The 19,084-nt window shown below is 35.7% G+C and overlaps 1 protein-coding gene across 1 annotated transcript in view; it reads right to left on the reverse strand.

Annotated features, from left to right (window-relative positions):
- Positions 1-19,084, reverse strand: part of Ccser1 (coiled-coil serine rich protein 1) — a 671,676-nt gene that overhangs the window by 528,665 nt on the left and 123,927 nt on the right. Inside the window, exon 6 of the mRNA XM_048333671.1 lies at positions 2,077-2,200. Within this exon, the coding sequence (XP_048189628.1) occupies positions 2,077-2,200 (124 nt within the window). The remainder of the gene's footprint in view (positions 1-2,076; positions 2,201-19,084) is intronic.

The following is a 19,084-nucleotide window of genomic DNA, read 5'->3' on the forward strand; positions in this document are numbered from 1 at the left end:
AGAAAAGACCTGTAAGTAGCCACCAGTTTTAGTAAGTGACTGCAAAATAATCTAAAATAATTAATTTAAGGTCCCTGTTATATATACATAGCTAACATGTAAAATCACAAGCACAATGCAGGAAAATACATTTGTACACTCTAATAGCAAATATGAGATGTAATTTTCTTCCTATTAGGCAAAAGAGGCTATTGGAACCTAGAATTTAGACTATATTAAAAGCAGTTCAATTGTTTTCACTTCTTACATCGTATTAAAACTGAATTACAATCATTACTTCACAAAGTACTTAGAATTTCTTTCCTCTATAATGAGAATATTAACACTGAATATCTTCATGCAATCAAATATATACATTGCTCCATTTGATTCAATATCATTGAACAGAAATAACACTAATGGATTTTCTAATTGATTTCAGAAAGAATATCAAGCACGGATCATATTCTGGGTAAAACTGCCTTTTATGAGATTATTATCCAGTAGGAAAATATGCAAGGAGCAAACAATTTAGAACATAATGTAATAAAAACAATAAATAAAACACCAGATGTGTCCTGGTAGTTAAGGTAGTGGTCAGATAACAAGGAACATCACAAAGAACATGCACCTTGCTATCTACTATCTCTGGAAAATTAGTATCAGGTTTTGCATTTCTATCCAGTTAATTCCAGTTTACTTAAAATTTTGTGTCCATGTATATGACAGTTGGTACCACAAATTTAATTCTTATCAATCATTATAGGAAAAAGAATCTATGACTTGCTTAAGGTCAAGTTTGAATTTGACTCTATAGAATTTAAGTGATTAAAAGAAATATAATAGGTACCTTTGTGATTTAAAACATTTTATTGAGCATAGGTATACACACAGAATAACACAGGGATGTCTTCCAAGTTTACAACTTGCTATATTTTCACGAAATGAACACATTCCCAGCAAGCAGCACCAGAGGAAGAAATGCAATTTTGGAAATTAGAAAGACTAATGGAAGATGTAAACTTGCCCCAAGTATGTCATATGCATGTACAGAAAGACTCCAATGAAACTTTTTTCTGCAATTATTATTGTGCTGATAAATGAGATACAAGAAATACATTGGTGCCTGGGAATGTGGCTCAGTGGTAGAGTGCTTGACTCATATACATGAAACTCTGGGTTTGATTCCTCCACACCACATATATAGAAAAAGCCAGAAGTGACGTTGTGGCTCAATTGGCAGAGTGCTAGCCTTGAGCAAGACAGAAGCCAGGGCCAGTGCTCAGGCCCTGAGTTTAAGCCTCAGGACTGGCAAAAAATAAATTAAATTTAAAAATATATATATTGCCATCTATCACAAATTTCTCTTGTGGTTATTTCCATGCAACTACACTTAAGCTATCATGTATTCAAATAGCGTGAAGTATTAGTTTGTTATAATTTAATAGTAATATTTCAAGTTGGGCACTACGTTCATGCCTATAATCCTAACTATCCAGAAAGGCTGAAATCTAAAGATTGCAGTTTGAATACAGCCCAGGCAGAAAAGTCCCTTAAACCTCTTATCTCCAATTCAATACCAAAAAGCCAAAGTGGAACTGTGGCTCAAGTAGTAGAGTACTAGTCTTAAGCATAAAAAATCAATAACTGCTCAACACCTGAGTTCAAGCCTCAGGACCAGCAAATAACAACAACTTACATCTTTTATTAAATGCAAAAGGCATAGGCTAAGATGTTTATATTAAAATAAACTAATGCTATTTTAGAACTGTGAAGCCTACAAACTATGAAATAAGAAACCCAGAAACATGGACTCCCAGTCATAGGGTAGAAGAAGTAACTTCTCCAGATCCCTAAGGTGAGATAACAAAATGAAATTTACATAAAATGTGGTTCAAATACACAAAGTTAGAGGAATACAGTGATTTATTCAGACTATGGAGTAGTTTGCTTTCATAAGTTAGTATATGCAATTCTTTTCTATTTTACCCATTTCCTCCAATCTGACAGCATTCATAATCAATCACAGTTTCTGAGCAATGCCATGACCCATCAACTCAAGGGTTTCCAGGCCTGAAGCATTGCTGAGCAACTTACTGTTTGGAAGGCTCAGGAAGTTTTGGTTCTTCTCTTTTCATCACTTCCGTCATGGGCTCCATTGGTGTGAGACCCACAGCAGCACATGACATAAGAACAGAGTGGTAGGAATCCTCCTGGCACACTGTTTTATAAAAAGAGAGTTGTAAATGTCAAAATTATTTATCATTTACTAGTCTCTCCCTTTTCCCCTTTTGATATTTTCAGCCCAATAAAAAGAGACAATTTACCTAAAACATTATCATTAAACTATCCTTAAGTATCATTTTCCAACACCCTTTCCACTCACTAGCTGCATGACCTTGAGAAGTTTTTCTTTCATCTGGAGTCCATAAAGGAAAAGTTGTTGCCAGCATTTTAAAAGCCAAAGTTCAGTGAAATAAAACACAAGGAAATACTGATAGATATTTATGTTCTCACCATATTCTGGGAGGCAATATACTTTAAAACCTGTGTTCATGCTTAAAACACAAACCAAAACTTTACAATGGCCATGATATAATCTGCTCTGTGTATAAGTTGGATGTTTATTAGTGCCTTTCTATCACACAGATGTATAAATTACTCTGAGAAAATGTGACTATTCCTAATTTCCTAATTAATGAAAAATGTGTTCTCCATTCAAATAAACTTTCATAATGTAGATCAAAGGGAAAGCTCACTATAACAAGAGGTTTTTTTTTTAATTACTTGCAGTTATTTCTTTTTTCTTTCCTTTTGTTTCCTTTGGTTTATTCCCTGCTGTCATTGTTTTGTTTTGTTTTGTTTTGTTTGTTTGTTTTTTCTGTCCCCTTTGTCTTGTATATAAGGTTTTTTGTGTTGTTTTTTTTTATTTGGGGAAGGGAAGGGGTATTACAGAAATGAGGGAACAAAGGGTAAACCAGTTCAACACTGAAACTCAATAGACACTACATTGGAAATAAACTTTACAACTTCGGGGTTGGGGGGCATAGAGGATAAGAATGGAAGAAAATGAGGAAGGGGTAACACTGTTCAAAAGGAAATGTACTCATTACCTTAATTATGTAACTGTAACCCCCTCTATATATCACTTTTACAATAAAATTTAAATTTAAAAAATAAAAACTAAAAGGTATTGTGCTACATGAAGAAAGAATCTAACTTTTCATTGTTCCAGAGCACTTAACTGAAGAAGATGAGTGCCAGGGGGAAATCAGAAAAACCTGTATCTGAAAGTAGTATCTAGTTGATCGGGACACAACACCTTACAACAGGAGCTAGAAGCTTGGGTTATTTGACAACAGGAGAGTCAATTTTTTTTATCATTATTAGTATCATCTTTCTGACTTATTTCCTCCATACCACTTTGAAAATGCAAAACATACTTGTTACATTATTTTAACAATGAATTCATGAGACAAAAAAAAGCAAAAAGTTCAGCAACTAAATAAAATATCTTTGATGCCACTAACTGGAAGACAAGAATAAAATCTTAGTGTTTGGATTTTTACGTCTCATGTCATGCTGAGTCTTGAAAGAAGCATTCAGGAGAGCGCAGCAGTGATGGAAAATGACTTTCCATAACCATATGTTGTTCTAAAGACACGTGACAATGCCCCATTACCCAATGTTCTGCCGCAAGAGTTGAGTGATTCAAATAGAGCATTTTTACCCAAAGATGTGGTTAATTCAGGTGCCATTTGATTTACAAAACAAGAAAATTAAATAAATATACACCAAAATATAGCCATTGAAACATACGAGGTGAATAGATTTATTCAGTACTGACATTAGTCCCCAACTGGTAGAATTCCTTGAAATTTCTTGGAATTCCTTCAGGTAAATCATTTTGTAGATTTAATCTAATTAAATTTCACTTTGTTTTCAGAAAGCTCTTCCCTTTCATCCACCAAAATACATTTTTGCCTGGGCATTAATTATAAGGGAGTAATGCAATTGGGTTTTGTAAAAGGATTTAAGTGATGCTACTTATTGCACAAGACCCCCCCACACACACACACACAAAATACAATGTATTTACATACTACTGAGGGCTTTTACCACTTAACTTTTAACCTTTGTGATTGGATAAGAATGGCAAGTTTAGGCCCATCCAAAAATAAAGGAACTCTGGTTGTGACAAGAATGACCTCTATGTTTTCTTAATTATGTCAAACTAAAATGGTTCACTATTTTGACTGAAGCCAGCAAAACCTCTGCCTTTAGGGAAAGCAGAGTGAAATAAGTAGCAACTTTCAACTACTGATTACTCCATCATTTAACTGTATTTGTAAAGATAGTTTTAAAAATATATAGAAAAATTCCATTCACTTCTAAAATTAAAAAAATTAAGTAGATAGGTGGGCAGCAATTAACAATCTTACAGACTTACAAAATTAACAAACTTACAAAAAAATAGTTTTAGAATACCAGTGTCAGGCATGGCATAGTCAAGCTCATTTGCAGCACCTATGGATTTAAAAATTGACACTTTTTTAAACTATTATTTCCCCTCATAAATTCACATGCCAAATTTCCTCTTCTTCAGAAAGAATGTGTGCTGTAAACGTATTGAGGGGAATACACAAAATTCTACTAAAAGCCTGTGTTACTAGGCAAGGCCACAGCAAAGGTGACTGAAAACATTAGCACCCTCATTTACTCTAGGTAGATAGGACCTTTGAGATCACAGACTGGATCTGTATGGATACGAAGTCTGATGTCAACAACTATTAGTTCATAGAACAAAAAAAAGTTCCCATCTGAACAAAATGGCATTTGATCATGGGATTATACGAATAATAATTTAAAAGAGAAGAAAAGTATCTAATAGTGACAAGAATTTTCTAATCTAAGATGTGGTGTGATGGGGACATTCCTGTAGACCCAAGTTCTTGGGAGATGGAATGGGAGGGGATAGCCCAGGGAAAATGTGTTCACTGAAACATAAACTAAAATGATAGGCTTGCACCTATAATCCTAGCTATTTGGGAGGCTGAGAGCTGAGCTTTGTTATTCAAATCCACTCCTGTGGGAAAGTCTTGAAACTATCACCAATTAACCCCTAAAAGCCAGAATTAGAACTGTCAGCACCAGAGTTCAAGCCCCAGGGCATGCACTAAAGGAAGTGGAGGATGAAGAGGAGAAGGAAGAGGAAGGAAGAGAAGGAAGACAGCACATGGAAGGTGTAACATATACAATAAAAAATAATTCCAGTTTGGAAAATCTTAGATTCATTGCTCTTTTCATCAAACATGTATCATCAACACTTGTTCTGGAAGACATTTTCCACATTGTGCAAGCAAAAGCAACAAGGAACTCTTCGCGCCAGAAAAGCCAGCCCTGGCCACACGTGATAATCTCAAGGAGGATGTGTGCAAACACCTGTGACTTGGCTTCAGTTCTGAAGATAATGATTTAATGGAAAACGGAGAATAGACAGGCAAGTACCAAGAATTTTCTCTCAGGAAGTATGAGTTTGCATTGTTTTCCTATGGTTTCCCTAGAGAATGACTGGCAAGTGTAATAGTTACAGATACATAACTTTGCACGTAGTTGTTACTGGTTGCTGCTGATTTTCTTCCTTCTGTTCCATGTGCTGATGAACATAACTGACAAAAATACATTTGTGTAGAGCATAAATCTGTATCAACTAAACATTTTGTACCCAAATTTTCAACTTAGTCTTCCACCCTGCCATGTAGGCCAAAGTCCTAGAAATAGAATGGTAGTGTTGTTTTCCAGCATCTATACATCCCATCACCAAGTGGGTTTCGTTATTGATGGTGATTGCCCAACAGGAACTTTGCTGTCTACTTTGTGAGGCATACTTTTGTTTGCTTCTATTGTTCTCTTTGATCCAGATGTTATATTTCATAATATTTATTAAAATTTATATTTTATATATTAGATAGCTATGTAATATATATTTATATATTTTATACATTATATTTACACTGTATTTTATATAATTATATTTATTAATTTATTTATGTATTTAATAATACCTCTTCTTGATTCCTTGAGGGCAGAGGTAAACTAATGACACTAATTTTCATTTCATGGAATTTTGTGCTACATATAGAATTAGGAAAAATTGAAAAAGAAAGAAACATTACCTATTATGAGAAATGTACAACAAGATGTATTACCATGACAAGAGTTTGTTGGGAAATATTTGATTCATATTTAGCCAAATTTATGAGTCATGGTCAATTTGGAAATAAGGCCATCAAGTAATACATGTACAATTCGGAACAATTTTGTGCTAACTACTATGATATTTGAGTATTAGTGTTTTTAGTATAAATATCTGGGGACAAAATTTTCAACTAAATATAGCTGAGAGACAAATTGTTCCTTAAACTTATCTTCTATGGGAACAGATTTTGAAATAAAATGTATCATTCTCTATAGTTGTGTTCCCATTAGTACAATATAAATAACTTTTCAACTTTGGTTGTTGTTAAAATAAAATGAATTAATGTGTGTACAGTGTTTAAAAGAATATCAGGGAAAATGAGCTTTTAGTTATAACTGACCATTAGTTATAACTGACTTTGATGGTTTTGTTTGGTGCAGACATCATCTTAGAGTTTATATAGTGCAATATAAACACTAATGAGGTATCTTCTCTGTTTGACTCATGTCCAAAAACTTAATGGAGATTATTATAGACAGTCTGGATGGCCTGAAGTTACCAGGTGAAAAGCGCAAGAGCAGTTAAGGATTTCTGATAAAGGTAAAATACATTGTAGCTGGATACCAGTGGCTCATGCCTGTAATCCCCTCAGGAGGTTGAGATCTGAGCATCCAGGCTGGAAGCCAATCTGGGAAGACAAATCCAAGAGACTCTTTGCTCCAGTTAATGAGACAAAAACCGGGAGGTGGAGGTGTGGTTCAAGTGGTAGAACACCAGCCTTGAGCAAAATAGCTAAGTTAGAAAGTAAGGTCATAATTTCATAATGCTCCGGTACTGGTGCATGTGCATGCACACTTGCATACACACACGCACACACATGCACAAACACCTATCATACAAAATCAGGCACAAATACTCATGCAGCGGTAGCAGTCATTGAACTACTCTATGACTGATGAAGATAAATCATTTGCCATGTGGTAACTTCAAGCATGGCGGGCCCGTGCCTTAAAATGCCCTCACAAGTCAGCAGTAGTCAACACTAGGGCTACTGCCAGTAGCCCTAGTGTTGACTACTGCTATATTCATTCCTGTTATTCATCACAAGTACCACACACAAAGCTGAACCCAATTACATTTATAAAACTGAATGAGAAATTGAGGAAAAAGGAAGTGGAGAAGCAGAGAGAAGAGAAGATGCTAGCCAGGCATAATAAAGTGGGTGCTAAAAGGCAAAGAGATGTGGGGCCCTGCCATATATTTTGATAAATACCTATATTGAATATGGTTGGGGTCTACATGTGATCCAAAAAATGAGGAGGAAGGAATGAGCTTGGAGATAGGGTAGTGTCAGTACTGTAAGAATTTCTGAGCAACTCTAAACCCTCAGTGTTTATTTGGTCTAGATAATAAAAGGAAGTGCTATCAAAGAAGTAACATGATTAGCTTTGTTCTTTTAGCAAATAACCTGGGTAATGCAAGAGTGCAGGAACAAGACTGGGTGATAGCTGACAACACTACCAAAGTAAAGAGGCAGGACATAGTGAGGGCTTCCCAACACACTGAACGTGACAGGTCAGAGAAAAGGAGAGCAAAGCTGCTTACACAGCATTCGAAAACGTTCACACGTCTATGTCAAATTCATAGTCTCATTATACATCTTATTGTTCTCTTTATTAGCATGAAAACTATGGCTCAGTATATTAGAAACACAGAAAGCAGAGAGAAATGTATCAGGATGAAAGAAAAACTGCTGAAGGAAGGAAATGACGTCCTTCAGGTATATTAGGAAGCCTTTTAAAATTTAAAACTATTTTGTACCACCGTGTTGTTGAAAAATGGTATAATCTTGAATTGATTTTAATGAAAGAAGTCAAGAAACTACAGCAATTAATATTGTGAAGTAACTGATTATAAAGAAAAGAATACAAAGGTACACATGAAAAGAATTATATCCTGAAAAGGGGCAAAAATTATAAAATATAAGAGGCAGCATTAAGTTTAGTCTAGCTGATCTAAAAGTACCCAAATTATGGAACTTTTCCTACTATAAACTTAATGGCACAGTCTTGTACTATTGTTAGGTGATTTCAAAATTTGTTTTTAGAAATAACACATGTGTAATCTATTTATTCTCATTTCTGCTTTAATCTGTTTTTGAATCATACTTCCACAAATATTTCATTGTGCAAAATTTTTGTCCAGTAAAACTGAAACTTTACCAATAATCCATAAAAGTTAAAAGGCAGATGGTTTCTTTTTGTATAGTTATCTATTTATTGTATTATTATAACACAAACCCATTAATATACTTGAGCTGGCAAAAAATATATATTTTTCTAACTCCAAATGAAACAGTCATGAGGTGGTTTTTGAAGATTTAACATGAAATAACCACTCAAAAATCTTTTCTACCCCTAATGTCCAGATCCTAACTCCTAGTACCTCATAATTTAACATTATTTGGAGATAGGGTCTTTAAAGAGGTGACAAAGTTAAAACAAGCCATTCGTGTGCACCCTGACTCAAAAGATTGATGTCCTTTTTGTTGTTGTAGTTCTACACTGGCTTTAAACCAACCTTCCTCAGATCTCAGCCTCCCAAGTAGCTATCTAAGATTACAGGGTTGTCACTGGCACCTGGAAATGGATGTCCTTTTTATATCACAGTTGTAACTACTTTCAACGTCCCATGTGTATCTGTAGCTTCTATTATTGATGATGTTCTTGTATCACCTTCCAGTGGTTGTACCTACACTATCTCTGTAATCTTATCTTAGTATATTGGAAACCGTGTATACTGGTATTAGAATTAGGAAATTGAAAGGGAATACCAAAATTGAGAGACACAGGGTTAAAAAAGACAAACAACTACAAAAGCAATACTTGCCAAACTGTTTGGTGAAAGTGAACTGAACACCTCAGGGGGGGAAAGGGAAGGGGGAGGCGGGAGGTGGGAGGAGGGACAAGGTAACAAACAGTACAAAGCCTAATGTAGCCAAAGCCTAATGTATGAAACTGTAACCTCTCTGTACATCAGTTTGATAATAAAAAGTTGAAAAAGAAAAAGGAAAAAAAAGAAGAAATTAACACAGAGACAGCATCTAGTGGGAAGACTCAGTAAAATACAGGAAGTTCCATAAAGGAGAGAGGCCACAGAAAAACCCAGCTCTAGTTATGTTAGACACTCACACATCTAGCCACAGAACTGTGAGAAATTACATTTTTATTGTTTAAGACAACAATCTGTGATACCCAGTCTTTGTAATCAAGCCACAATTATTGGCCTTTTTTAAGGACAGGATTAAAAGTTGTTTGTACTGCCAGCACCAGTATCTTATGCCTATAATCTTAGCTACTCAAGAGGCTGAGATCTAAGGGTCACAGTTTGTAGCCAGCATGAGCAGAAAAGTCTACAAGGCTCTTATCTCTAATCACAAAAATAGCTGGAAGTGGGCTGGGAATATGGCCTAATGGCAAGAGCACTTGCCTCCTACACATGAAGCTAGATTCCCCAGCACCACGTATATGGAAAACGGCCAGAAGGGGCGCTGTGGCTCAGGTGGCAGAGTGCTAGCCTTGAGCGGGAAGAAGCCAGGGACAGTGCTCAGGCCCTGAGTCCAAGGCCCAGGACTGGCAAAAAAAAAAAAAAATAGCTGGAAGTGAAGTTGTGGCTCAAGTGGTAAAGCACTAGTCTCAAGTAAACACACATTAGGAATGGCAAGCAGGCCTTTAGTTCAAGCCCCACCACCAAAAGAAAAAAAAATTGTTTGTATTAATACTAATAACTAAAGTACATAGTCATAGTGTTTCATTACAGTCTTTCACCTGATGACTAAAGCTATATTCCTCCTTCTATTATCTCTATTCAAAGTATTTCAATAAATGTCTATCCAGGCCACTCAGCTTATACATCCATACTGCTAATGCTGCAACATTTACTGTACATAGTCTATAATTTAATTTCAAATATGTTAAAAGCTTAGATTTGAAGGAAGACAACCATAATGACAAAGAAATAAGTACCTATGAGTATACTTCCATACATATTTTTTATGTCTTATGTGACACTATACATATATATTTTACAGACATACATTTTATACATGCACATAAAATATGTAGTAACAGGAAGAACTGAATTACAAATAATTATTATTGCCAGGCCACTGATTTCGATATTAAATGTATAGCACAGTCACTGTACAGCCACGAAAGGTTGAGCATTCTGCAATCTTCTATAGAAAAATACCCTAAGAACAGTAGCAGCACCTGGGGACAGCCCTTCATCACTGACTGCCGGATGTCATATTAGAATGACATCTCGTCTACCCTGGGCTACTTCAAACAAAAGGAAGCAACTTGTTTCTAAACTTTCCCTTTTAGCACTGGCAGGGCTATCTTTAGTGACTGTAGCACACAGAGAAGTCTCAGGCCAGCCACATCAATAAACATCTCATCTTCCTTATCTGTTCCATTGCCCTGGAGTGTCAGAGTCTCAGTTCCCTCCCTTTGAAATTATGTGACCCTTGGTGGCTTCCTCAATTGAAAGAATGTCATAGACATGATACCATGTGATATCATAAAAGATACTATTACTTCTGGCTGGCTGGCTCTCTCAGCACTGGACACAGGGATCTAGCCGCCATATTGGGAGGAAGCCATGTCCTCATGAATGCTCTGAGTCACATGAATACCAGAGAACAGAGGAAATATCTCTGTACTACATTTAATCCTCCTGGCTCACAGAAGTTTAAAAAAGTAATGATATTGAGTGTTTCCAGCAACGAAGTGTTGGGATCGCATATTGAATACAATTGTATTCAAAGAGCAAATTATTTGACCCTCTTATACAGGGACAGGATTTCCTAAAATCTAATTCTCAAGTTCTACATGCTTTGTATTTCACAACTATATGGAATTTATGAGTGAACACTGCATAGGACTGATAGTTAAAATTTTCATTCAATAGTTCTCTACAAGCCAATGCTACAGAAACACAAAATAATATGAGTAGCTGTGTGTGTCATGTGTGTGTTTGTGTGTGTGTGTTTAAATTCACACAGGAGAAAAAACATAGTAAATGTGCTGATTCCCCATTTATGTTTCTCATTCCAAATTTAGAAAGAGCCCAGGAGCTATGCTTGGAGCAATTTTGTAATAGCAGGTAAAATAAGCATCTCCTCTACCACTCAAAACAATGCTTTATCTATTTTCCAAACAGAAGATAAAATCATGGTTGTTATCCATTTGGGGAAAATATTCATGACAAGACGGATCCATATTAAATAGTGTTTAACCGAAGATCCTTACAATCCGATATCTGAACATACAAAAATGAACAGAACAGAAAGAATTGGCAATGCACACCAGATGAGCCATAGTCAACATCTTTGAGGGAAAGGTGGTTTAACTGAAATGCATCTTACTGTCATTCTTTCTGGAGAAGTCTGGCAAAATTGTACATTATTAGAGATGTATGATACTGGGTTTGGAAAGGAAGCAGTGAAAATCTTTAAGATATGAACATTATTATCATCTTACAGAAATCTTATTTTAAAAAACTCTCTTACTATTACTCTTTTCCTTTCCACTTTTGTTTCTTTGCATCTTTCTTTGTTTTCTTTCTTACTTCCTTTTTCTTTCTTGCTAAAGTTTAAAAACTTCTATTTTTAGAAATATTCCTCTTAGGCTTTCCTGAAGTCTGCTTCTTTATTGCACCACTTTCTGGGCTGAGCAAAATGAGTATAAAAAAATCATAAATTTTAATTGAAGACATTACCTTGGATATATCAAGAAGCCTAGGTTATAAGTTATAATTGATTAATCCTTAATTCTGTAGTACTGACATTTACTTAAGAGATAAAAGTCTGAAGGTCATATAATCTACATAATGTTCACCCTCACTTTTCCAAAGTTAAATAAATCATTCATTTATCTCCTTAAAAAAACACTCACTCAGAATTTTACAAATGAATTACAAATCTAAAAGGAACACTTTAAGGGAACTCAAATATATTGCATCTAATGGTTTTAGTTTGCTCACCCTCTGCCATCATTACAACAGATTGCCATAAATATAAGTTCTCCTGCCTTCTTGAAACAGGGGAAGAACGAGAGAAGAGAGACATGAGCCAAAAAGAATTGTGCTCATTACCTGACTCATATAACTCTGACTCCTCTGTATGTCAACTCTTACAGTAACAACAAAATATTAAAAAAAATTTCTTTAAAATAAAAAGAAACTGGAGAAGTCTGAAAGGGGAATTGCAAAGGCTAATGGGGCCAACCTATTCAGAGCTATAGACACCAGGAATAGCTGTAGGGATTTCATTCTGATGCACCAGAGATCTCAGTTCATAACCAAATATTAAATTTCCATCAAAGCTTGTCTTTACTAATTTATGTTACTATTTCAATAAGGAAAAATAAAAACCTATAAAAACATATTCACTATGATCAGCAAGTTATACTGTAACATTCTATGCGTGCAGACTCAGCTTCTCACATAACCATGCAATCTCGAAGGGAAGTGGAAAGCAGATGAACAGTAACACTAACAGCATCCGGTCTGACTTAACTAAGGAATTAGTTACTTGAAATGTCACTAACTTCACAGCTAGTGAAAAATCTCTAAATTCTGAAGACTAAGTCCTGCATTACGGAACTCCTAATCTTAGCCTGACAGGTCCCATGAGCCTTCCCAAACAATATTTCACATCACTACAACAACAACAAAAAAACAAACATGGTAAACATTGGCATCAAAATGCCTTTAATAATACTTGTCTATATATGTTTGTCTCAGAATATGATATCTCAGAAATGGCCACCCTGTCATTTTCTTTTTTTTATTATACTAAAGTTAGCAATCAGAATCCAAAGACAATTCCCTTATTAAAGAGATGGATGAGGAAGATTTTCAAAGAACATGAAAGCTAATAGCATTTTGATAAGTTGGCAAAAGTCTACTCAGCTATGAGGGAAAAAAATGTCCACTCTGTAATTTGTTTATGAAGGAGTCATCTGGAAGGTTCCCGCCTCATCCTTACTTATCTCCTTGTTTGTTGAACACATGAACAAAGAGCAAAGAATGGCAATAAGATCTTATTCAAGTATAACAAAATGACCAATGTTCCCTCTGGTCAAGAATGAATTGTGCCATGGATTTGTCCTAACTTCCAAAGTAAACTGTTATTCAATGAATAATCTGAATTGTAGGCACAACGTCAAAATTCCATAAACATACTTCCTTAAAATTAGGCCTGGCACTAATAGTTAATGCCTATAATCCTAGCCATGCAGGAAGCTGAGATCTGCTAGTTGGATTGAGGTTTGAAGCTAGCTCAGCAAGGAAGTCTGTGAGGATCTTATCTCCAGTCAACCATCAAAAATAGGGCCTGGGAATATGGACTAGTGGTAAAAGTGCTTGCCTCACATACATGAAGCCCTGGGTTCAATTCCTCAGCACCACATATATAGAAAAAGCCAGAAGTGGCGCTGTGGCTCAAGTGGCAGAGTGCTAGCCTTGAGCAAAAAGAAGCCAGGACAGTGCTCAGGCCCTGAGTTCAAGCCCCAGGACTGGAAAAAAAAGATCTGGAAATGGAGCTAAGTTTCAAGTTGTAGAGTGCTAGGCAGCCTGAAGCTACAATGCTTAGGAACTGTGTGTAGGCCCTGAGTAGAGGCCCTTGTACTGAAGTAATAATAATAATAATAATTAATATATTAAATCCAGGAAAAATGGTTTATTATCTCTGCTTCTGAAGTCCTTTCAATTTTTTTTCTCTATTTTCCATCTACAAAACAGCGATTTCTTATACTTTACCCAATTATACTCTGGGTAACTTTAGATCCATTCACTAAGCCATGCACAAATATTACTCCAATTTCTAATGCTTTGAAATGCTCATGTGGGGGTTTCACATATTGATTATTCATTCTCACAGAAGTATTGGAAATGTCTCCAAATCCTTCTCTAAGTCAGACAAATATTTTTTTCTAATGACATTTCTCCAAAACCAAAGTGCCACATATGAAAAATTGCCTTGTTATTTATGAATTAATCACAAATAAACACACAACAATAAATACACCCAAAAATAAATAAATAAAGGGGCTGGCTAAGTTCATTGCAGGTTAAGCTAGGGTGTAAATAAACAAATAGAAAATATGTACTCTGATGTGACCAAAAGCTTACTCCGTCACTCTCACAGATGGTTAGTTTTGCTATACTTATGAGGCAGTGAATTTTCTGAAACATTAACCAGAGTGACTGCTAAAATATTTAAAAACCTATGTCCCTCCGAGGCAGTAAAAACTGTCAATAAAAGTCAAACTGGCTGTGTGATGTATTTTAATTTGCATACACTTTTAAGAGTACTGATACTATGGATTGATTCCCCTTTTGTTGAATTCCACTCAGTTCATACTGAAGATTAAAATGCATACCAATTCTTCACTTAAAAAGGCAGCGATCTCCTTGAAAATCAATTTTGACATTGTCATAAGTGATTTTATATCTATTTTTAATATTTTTCCTGCGTTTGTATAGTTAAGATCACTTTCTCCCTCACCCCTGAAAATACATCTGAAATATGAATCCAAATGTTAAAAGATAATTTGATATGTAAGTAGAAACTTCTGAAAATCATTTAAAAAACCATGTATTGAATGAAAGAGGTCCAAATTGTTACTGTAATGTCATTAATTTGGACAAAGAAGGAAGTAGCAACTGGGACCATCTTTGAAAGTATATCAGATGCAAGCATTGCTAACTGGTACAGCTAGTGTTGAAACTTTTTTCTCACATATTTTGAGAGCCTGGCCTGTCTTGAAATCCATTTGCTGGCATCTGCTGCACATATCTTTTTGTTTTTTTTCTTTAATGATTCCTTCCTTGGCACTGTTGTCCTTTCATAAAGAGTGAGTACGACTCTGATAGTACCCACGCTTGGATGTCAGCCTTCTGTGTCTTTTTGTGGTTGTTGTTTAGTGATTGATTCACTCTTCTGCTCTAATGATTGCATCTTAGGTCTCTTATCATATATCAGATTGGCTTCATTTGACTAATTACGTATGAAATGAGCAGGGTAGTACATGCTTATAATCACAGATTCTCTAAGCAGAAGCAATAGATGGAGTGTTGGAAGATAGCCCAGGCAAAGTTAGCCAAACCCTCCCTTAAAAGCAAAATCTTAAAAAAAAAAATCAGAACTGGGATGGATTAACTCTAGAAATAAAGCTAAGTATGAAGCTTTGTGTTCAATTTTGGGGGAAAATGTATATATCTTTGCTAATCATACACCAGTTAAAATGATGTGACTCATAAACCAAAATAATGATGTTTGTTTTCTCTTATTTCTACTAACTTTGTTCTAACTAAAGAATTGAAAATAAATATACACCGCTCAAGTCATGTATTTAACAAAAATAAGGACAATCTTGTTGCTTACATTTTGACAGTCACATAATCTTTATCAACGTAAACTATTTTGTTGTCAAAATAACATTCTATTCCACTGAGATCCAAGTTTTCATACACTTATGCTATTTAAAACAAAACCTGAGCTAATTCCAATCTCTAACACTTTGACTAAGAGCAATTTGGAAATGTTACAAATAGTTTCCTGACAATATTTTCTAAATGCCTGATGCTATTTCGTACCCTCTTTCAGAAAAATTGTCTTACAACAGTGCGAATGAAAAGAAAGAAGCCAAAACATTATCATATTTTTCTGAAGTATGAAGACTTAACACTTAATCCCTTCAATCTCATATTACACATGATTATAAAGATTACCTGAGGAAATTTCTCACATTTTATAGATGCAGGTAGGTCATTCAAAAGTCTACATTCTGATATTTTGGCAACAAGTTTAAGTCAGAGAAATAGGTCTTTCTGCAAACCACAGATCTGCACCCTTACAATGACATTTTCATCAATATTAGATTGATGGATCTACTATAAATTAATATAATCTAATATAAAATGTGTATTCCACGGGTTCTCATTAAGACAAAGAAAAATATAAACAGAAGACTGGACTGCAAAAATCATCCTTAATGTTGCAAACCAGCTAACATAAAATAAAGCTGTCTTTGACAAGAATTTTTTTTAAGAATCATAGAGAATCCAACCTAAGTGCCTGTGGCTCAAGCCTGTAATCTTAGCTACTCAGGAGCCTCTGATTTGAGGATCATACTTTGAAGCAAGCCCAGGGAGAAAAATCTGTGAGACTCTATTTCTAATTAACAACCCATAGAGTCCATGTTTCTTTGGGTCTGGCTCACTTCACTTAGTATAACTTTTTCCAAGTCCTTCCATTTCCTTACAAATGGAACAATGTCATTCTTTCTGATAGAGGCATAAAATTCCATTGTGTAAATGTACCACATTTTCCTGATCCATTCATCTATGGAGGGGCATCTGGGTTGGTTCCAGCTTCTCGCTATGACAAACTGTGCTGCGATGAACATTGTTGTGCTGGTGGCATTACTGTGATTTTGTTTGTGGTCTTTTGCATAGATACCCAACAGTGGGGCTGCTGGGTCATAGGGGGACAAGGCAACAAACAGTACAAGAAATGTATCCAATGCTCAACGTATGACACTGTAACCTCTCTGTACATCAGTTTGATAATAAAAATTTGAGAAAAAAAAAAATTAACAACCCAAATGCCAGAAATTGAACCACGGCAAAACTTTGACTTGACCAAAACACTGAGGGATAATGTTCAGACCCTGAATTCAAGCCCCAGGACCAGCATGTGCACGCACATACGCGCTTGCGCACACACAAATATATATAAAAACTCCTATGTAATTGTATTATTTTCGACATTTTAAACAAGAATATTATTTAGAAAAAAAATCTGGAAAGGCAATCCTGGTAAAAAAGAAAGTGCACCACATATGGGAAAATGAATATATTGCCAGGATATAGACCCCTAGGGTTGTTAATGCCCAACAACATTATGGTGATTTCTTATATATAGTATTACAGTCAAATTATCTGAAAACAAATGTCCTCTTTATATAGTCAATGACACTACGGATTTCCCTTCACAGAAAAAGTCAGAAATAGATTAGATACTAAATATTCTTAATCCCAAATTCTTGATGGTTACATGTGTTTCAGATTTCAGGGTTATCTGAATCTTGGAATATTTACAAGGCTACTGATTACATGTCTTTAGTCCAAAAGGTCCATTTAGATTTCACAGCATTTCAATTTCTTTTTAATTTCTGATTAGGAATGTTCAAATAGAAAATTAAAAGATTAAAGACAGAGTGCCTAGGGAATGCTTGTATGACTTTTTGTTCTTGCTTTTCAACTGTGCTTAGATATTTCTTTCTTCAATGTTTTCCTTCTGTTGATCCATGTTCATGTAGTGCTTACATCTCAGCATTGTTTGGTTGACTGGTTGGTTGGTTGCAGGGCTTGAACTCAGGGCCCGGGCACTGTCTAAGCCTCTTTGTGCTCAAAGTTAGTGCTCTACCACGTGAGCCACCACACCACTTCCGGTTTTTGAGTGGTTAAGTGGAGATTAGTCTCTCAGGGACTTTTCTACCTGGGTTGGCTTGGAACTGCAATCCTCAGAGCTCAGCCTCTTACGTAGCTAAGATTAAGGGTGTGAGCCATTAGCTCCTGGCTATCCCAGCATTTTGTGGGGTTTTGTCTTTTTTTGTATGTTATTCAAATACAGTCCACGTACAAACTCTCCAATGCCTCTGCCACATACTGCATCCCACAATAATGTTTCTTCTCCTCAATATAATACCTTGTGTTTATTTAATCTCTGTAAGTATTGCCTAGTATATTCTTAACATTTTATTCCATTGGGCAAATATTAACTATCCAAAAGATTAGCAATTTTCATTTATTTTTGCATTTCAACATTGACACTCAATACAAGAGAAAAGGGCATTCTGGATGTGAAAAAGAGCTCTAGATTATTTATTTAATGTAAGCCAGAGATAAAATGGAGCATAAAATGCAGTGCCATAGATTCCTTTCCCTGATATTCCCTTGATATTTTCCAAAGTTTCATATTTCCTTTCCTCTAGGACTTCCAGTCTTCCAGACCATCCTCAACCCTGAAACTTGGGAGTTTTGTAAGCCTGCTAATGCATTTGAATTTTAAAATCAAGATGACAGAGCATGTGGACATCTGGAACTAACATCAAGATGGTATGTGAGATCCATCAATGAGCGAAGTGGAGGGTGGATCGGGGGCAGACAATCTTCCCAGGGCACTGCAGATGAACACATTGAGTTCCAGCTCAAGGAAGGACTTGGAGAAGAAAACAGGTGAAGAGAAGAAAACAGATCAGATGGCCCTGATGTAAACAGGCCCTACACAAGCTGGGTCACCTGGCTTTCATGAGAACCACTGAAATAGCAACAGTGAAGAGCTAACACGTGTCCATCGAAGCTCCAGATACCGATGCTTATATGTTGCAGTCTGCACTGGACTTTTGCACGATTACTGCAAACAGGAAATCATACGTGGAATGAAGTCTCAGTCTATTCCATGTAACATGTCTACCAGAAAACCAGAAGTGGCAAGGTGACTCTAGTGGTAGAATGCTAGCCTTGAGCTGAAGAGCTCAGGGGACATGCCCAGGCAGGAAGTTCAAGCCCCACGACTGACAAAAACAAAAACAATACTGTAATTCCATTAACAGAATTTTTTTTTCTAAGTTTGGTGGAAGAAAATAATGGAGAGGGGGATAGGGGCCAAGTATGTATACACTTGTACATGGATTTGCACAAAAGATACAATTCATGGGTTGAGAAATATGGACACAAAATGAACGCTATTCTGAAGATATCACATAATCCTCCTTTAGCTTGTGTTGTAGTGTTTAGGTAAACAGATCTCCAGAGTCAGAAAAGGTGTCATTC

This window comes from Perognathus longimembris, chromosome 24 (assembly GCF_023159225.1).
Source record: "Perognathus longimembris pacificus isolate PPM17 chromosome 24, ASM2315922v1, whole genome shotgun sequence".
Taxonomy (NCBI): domain Eukaryota; kingdom Metazoa; phylum Chordata; class Mammalia; order Rodentia; family Heteromyidae; genus Perognathus; species Perognathus longimembris.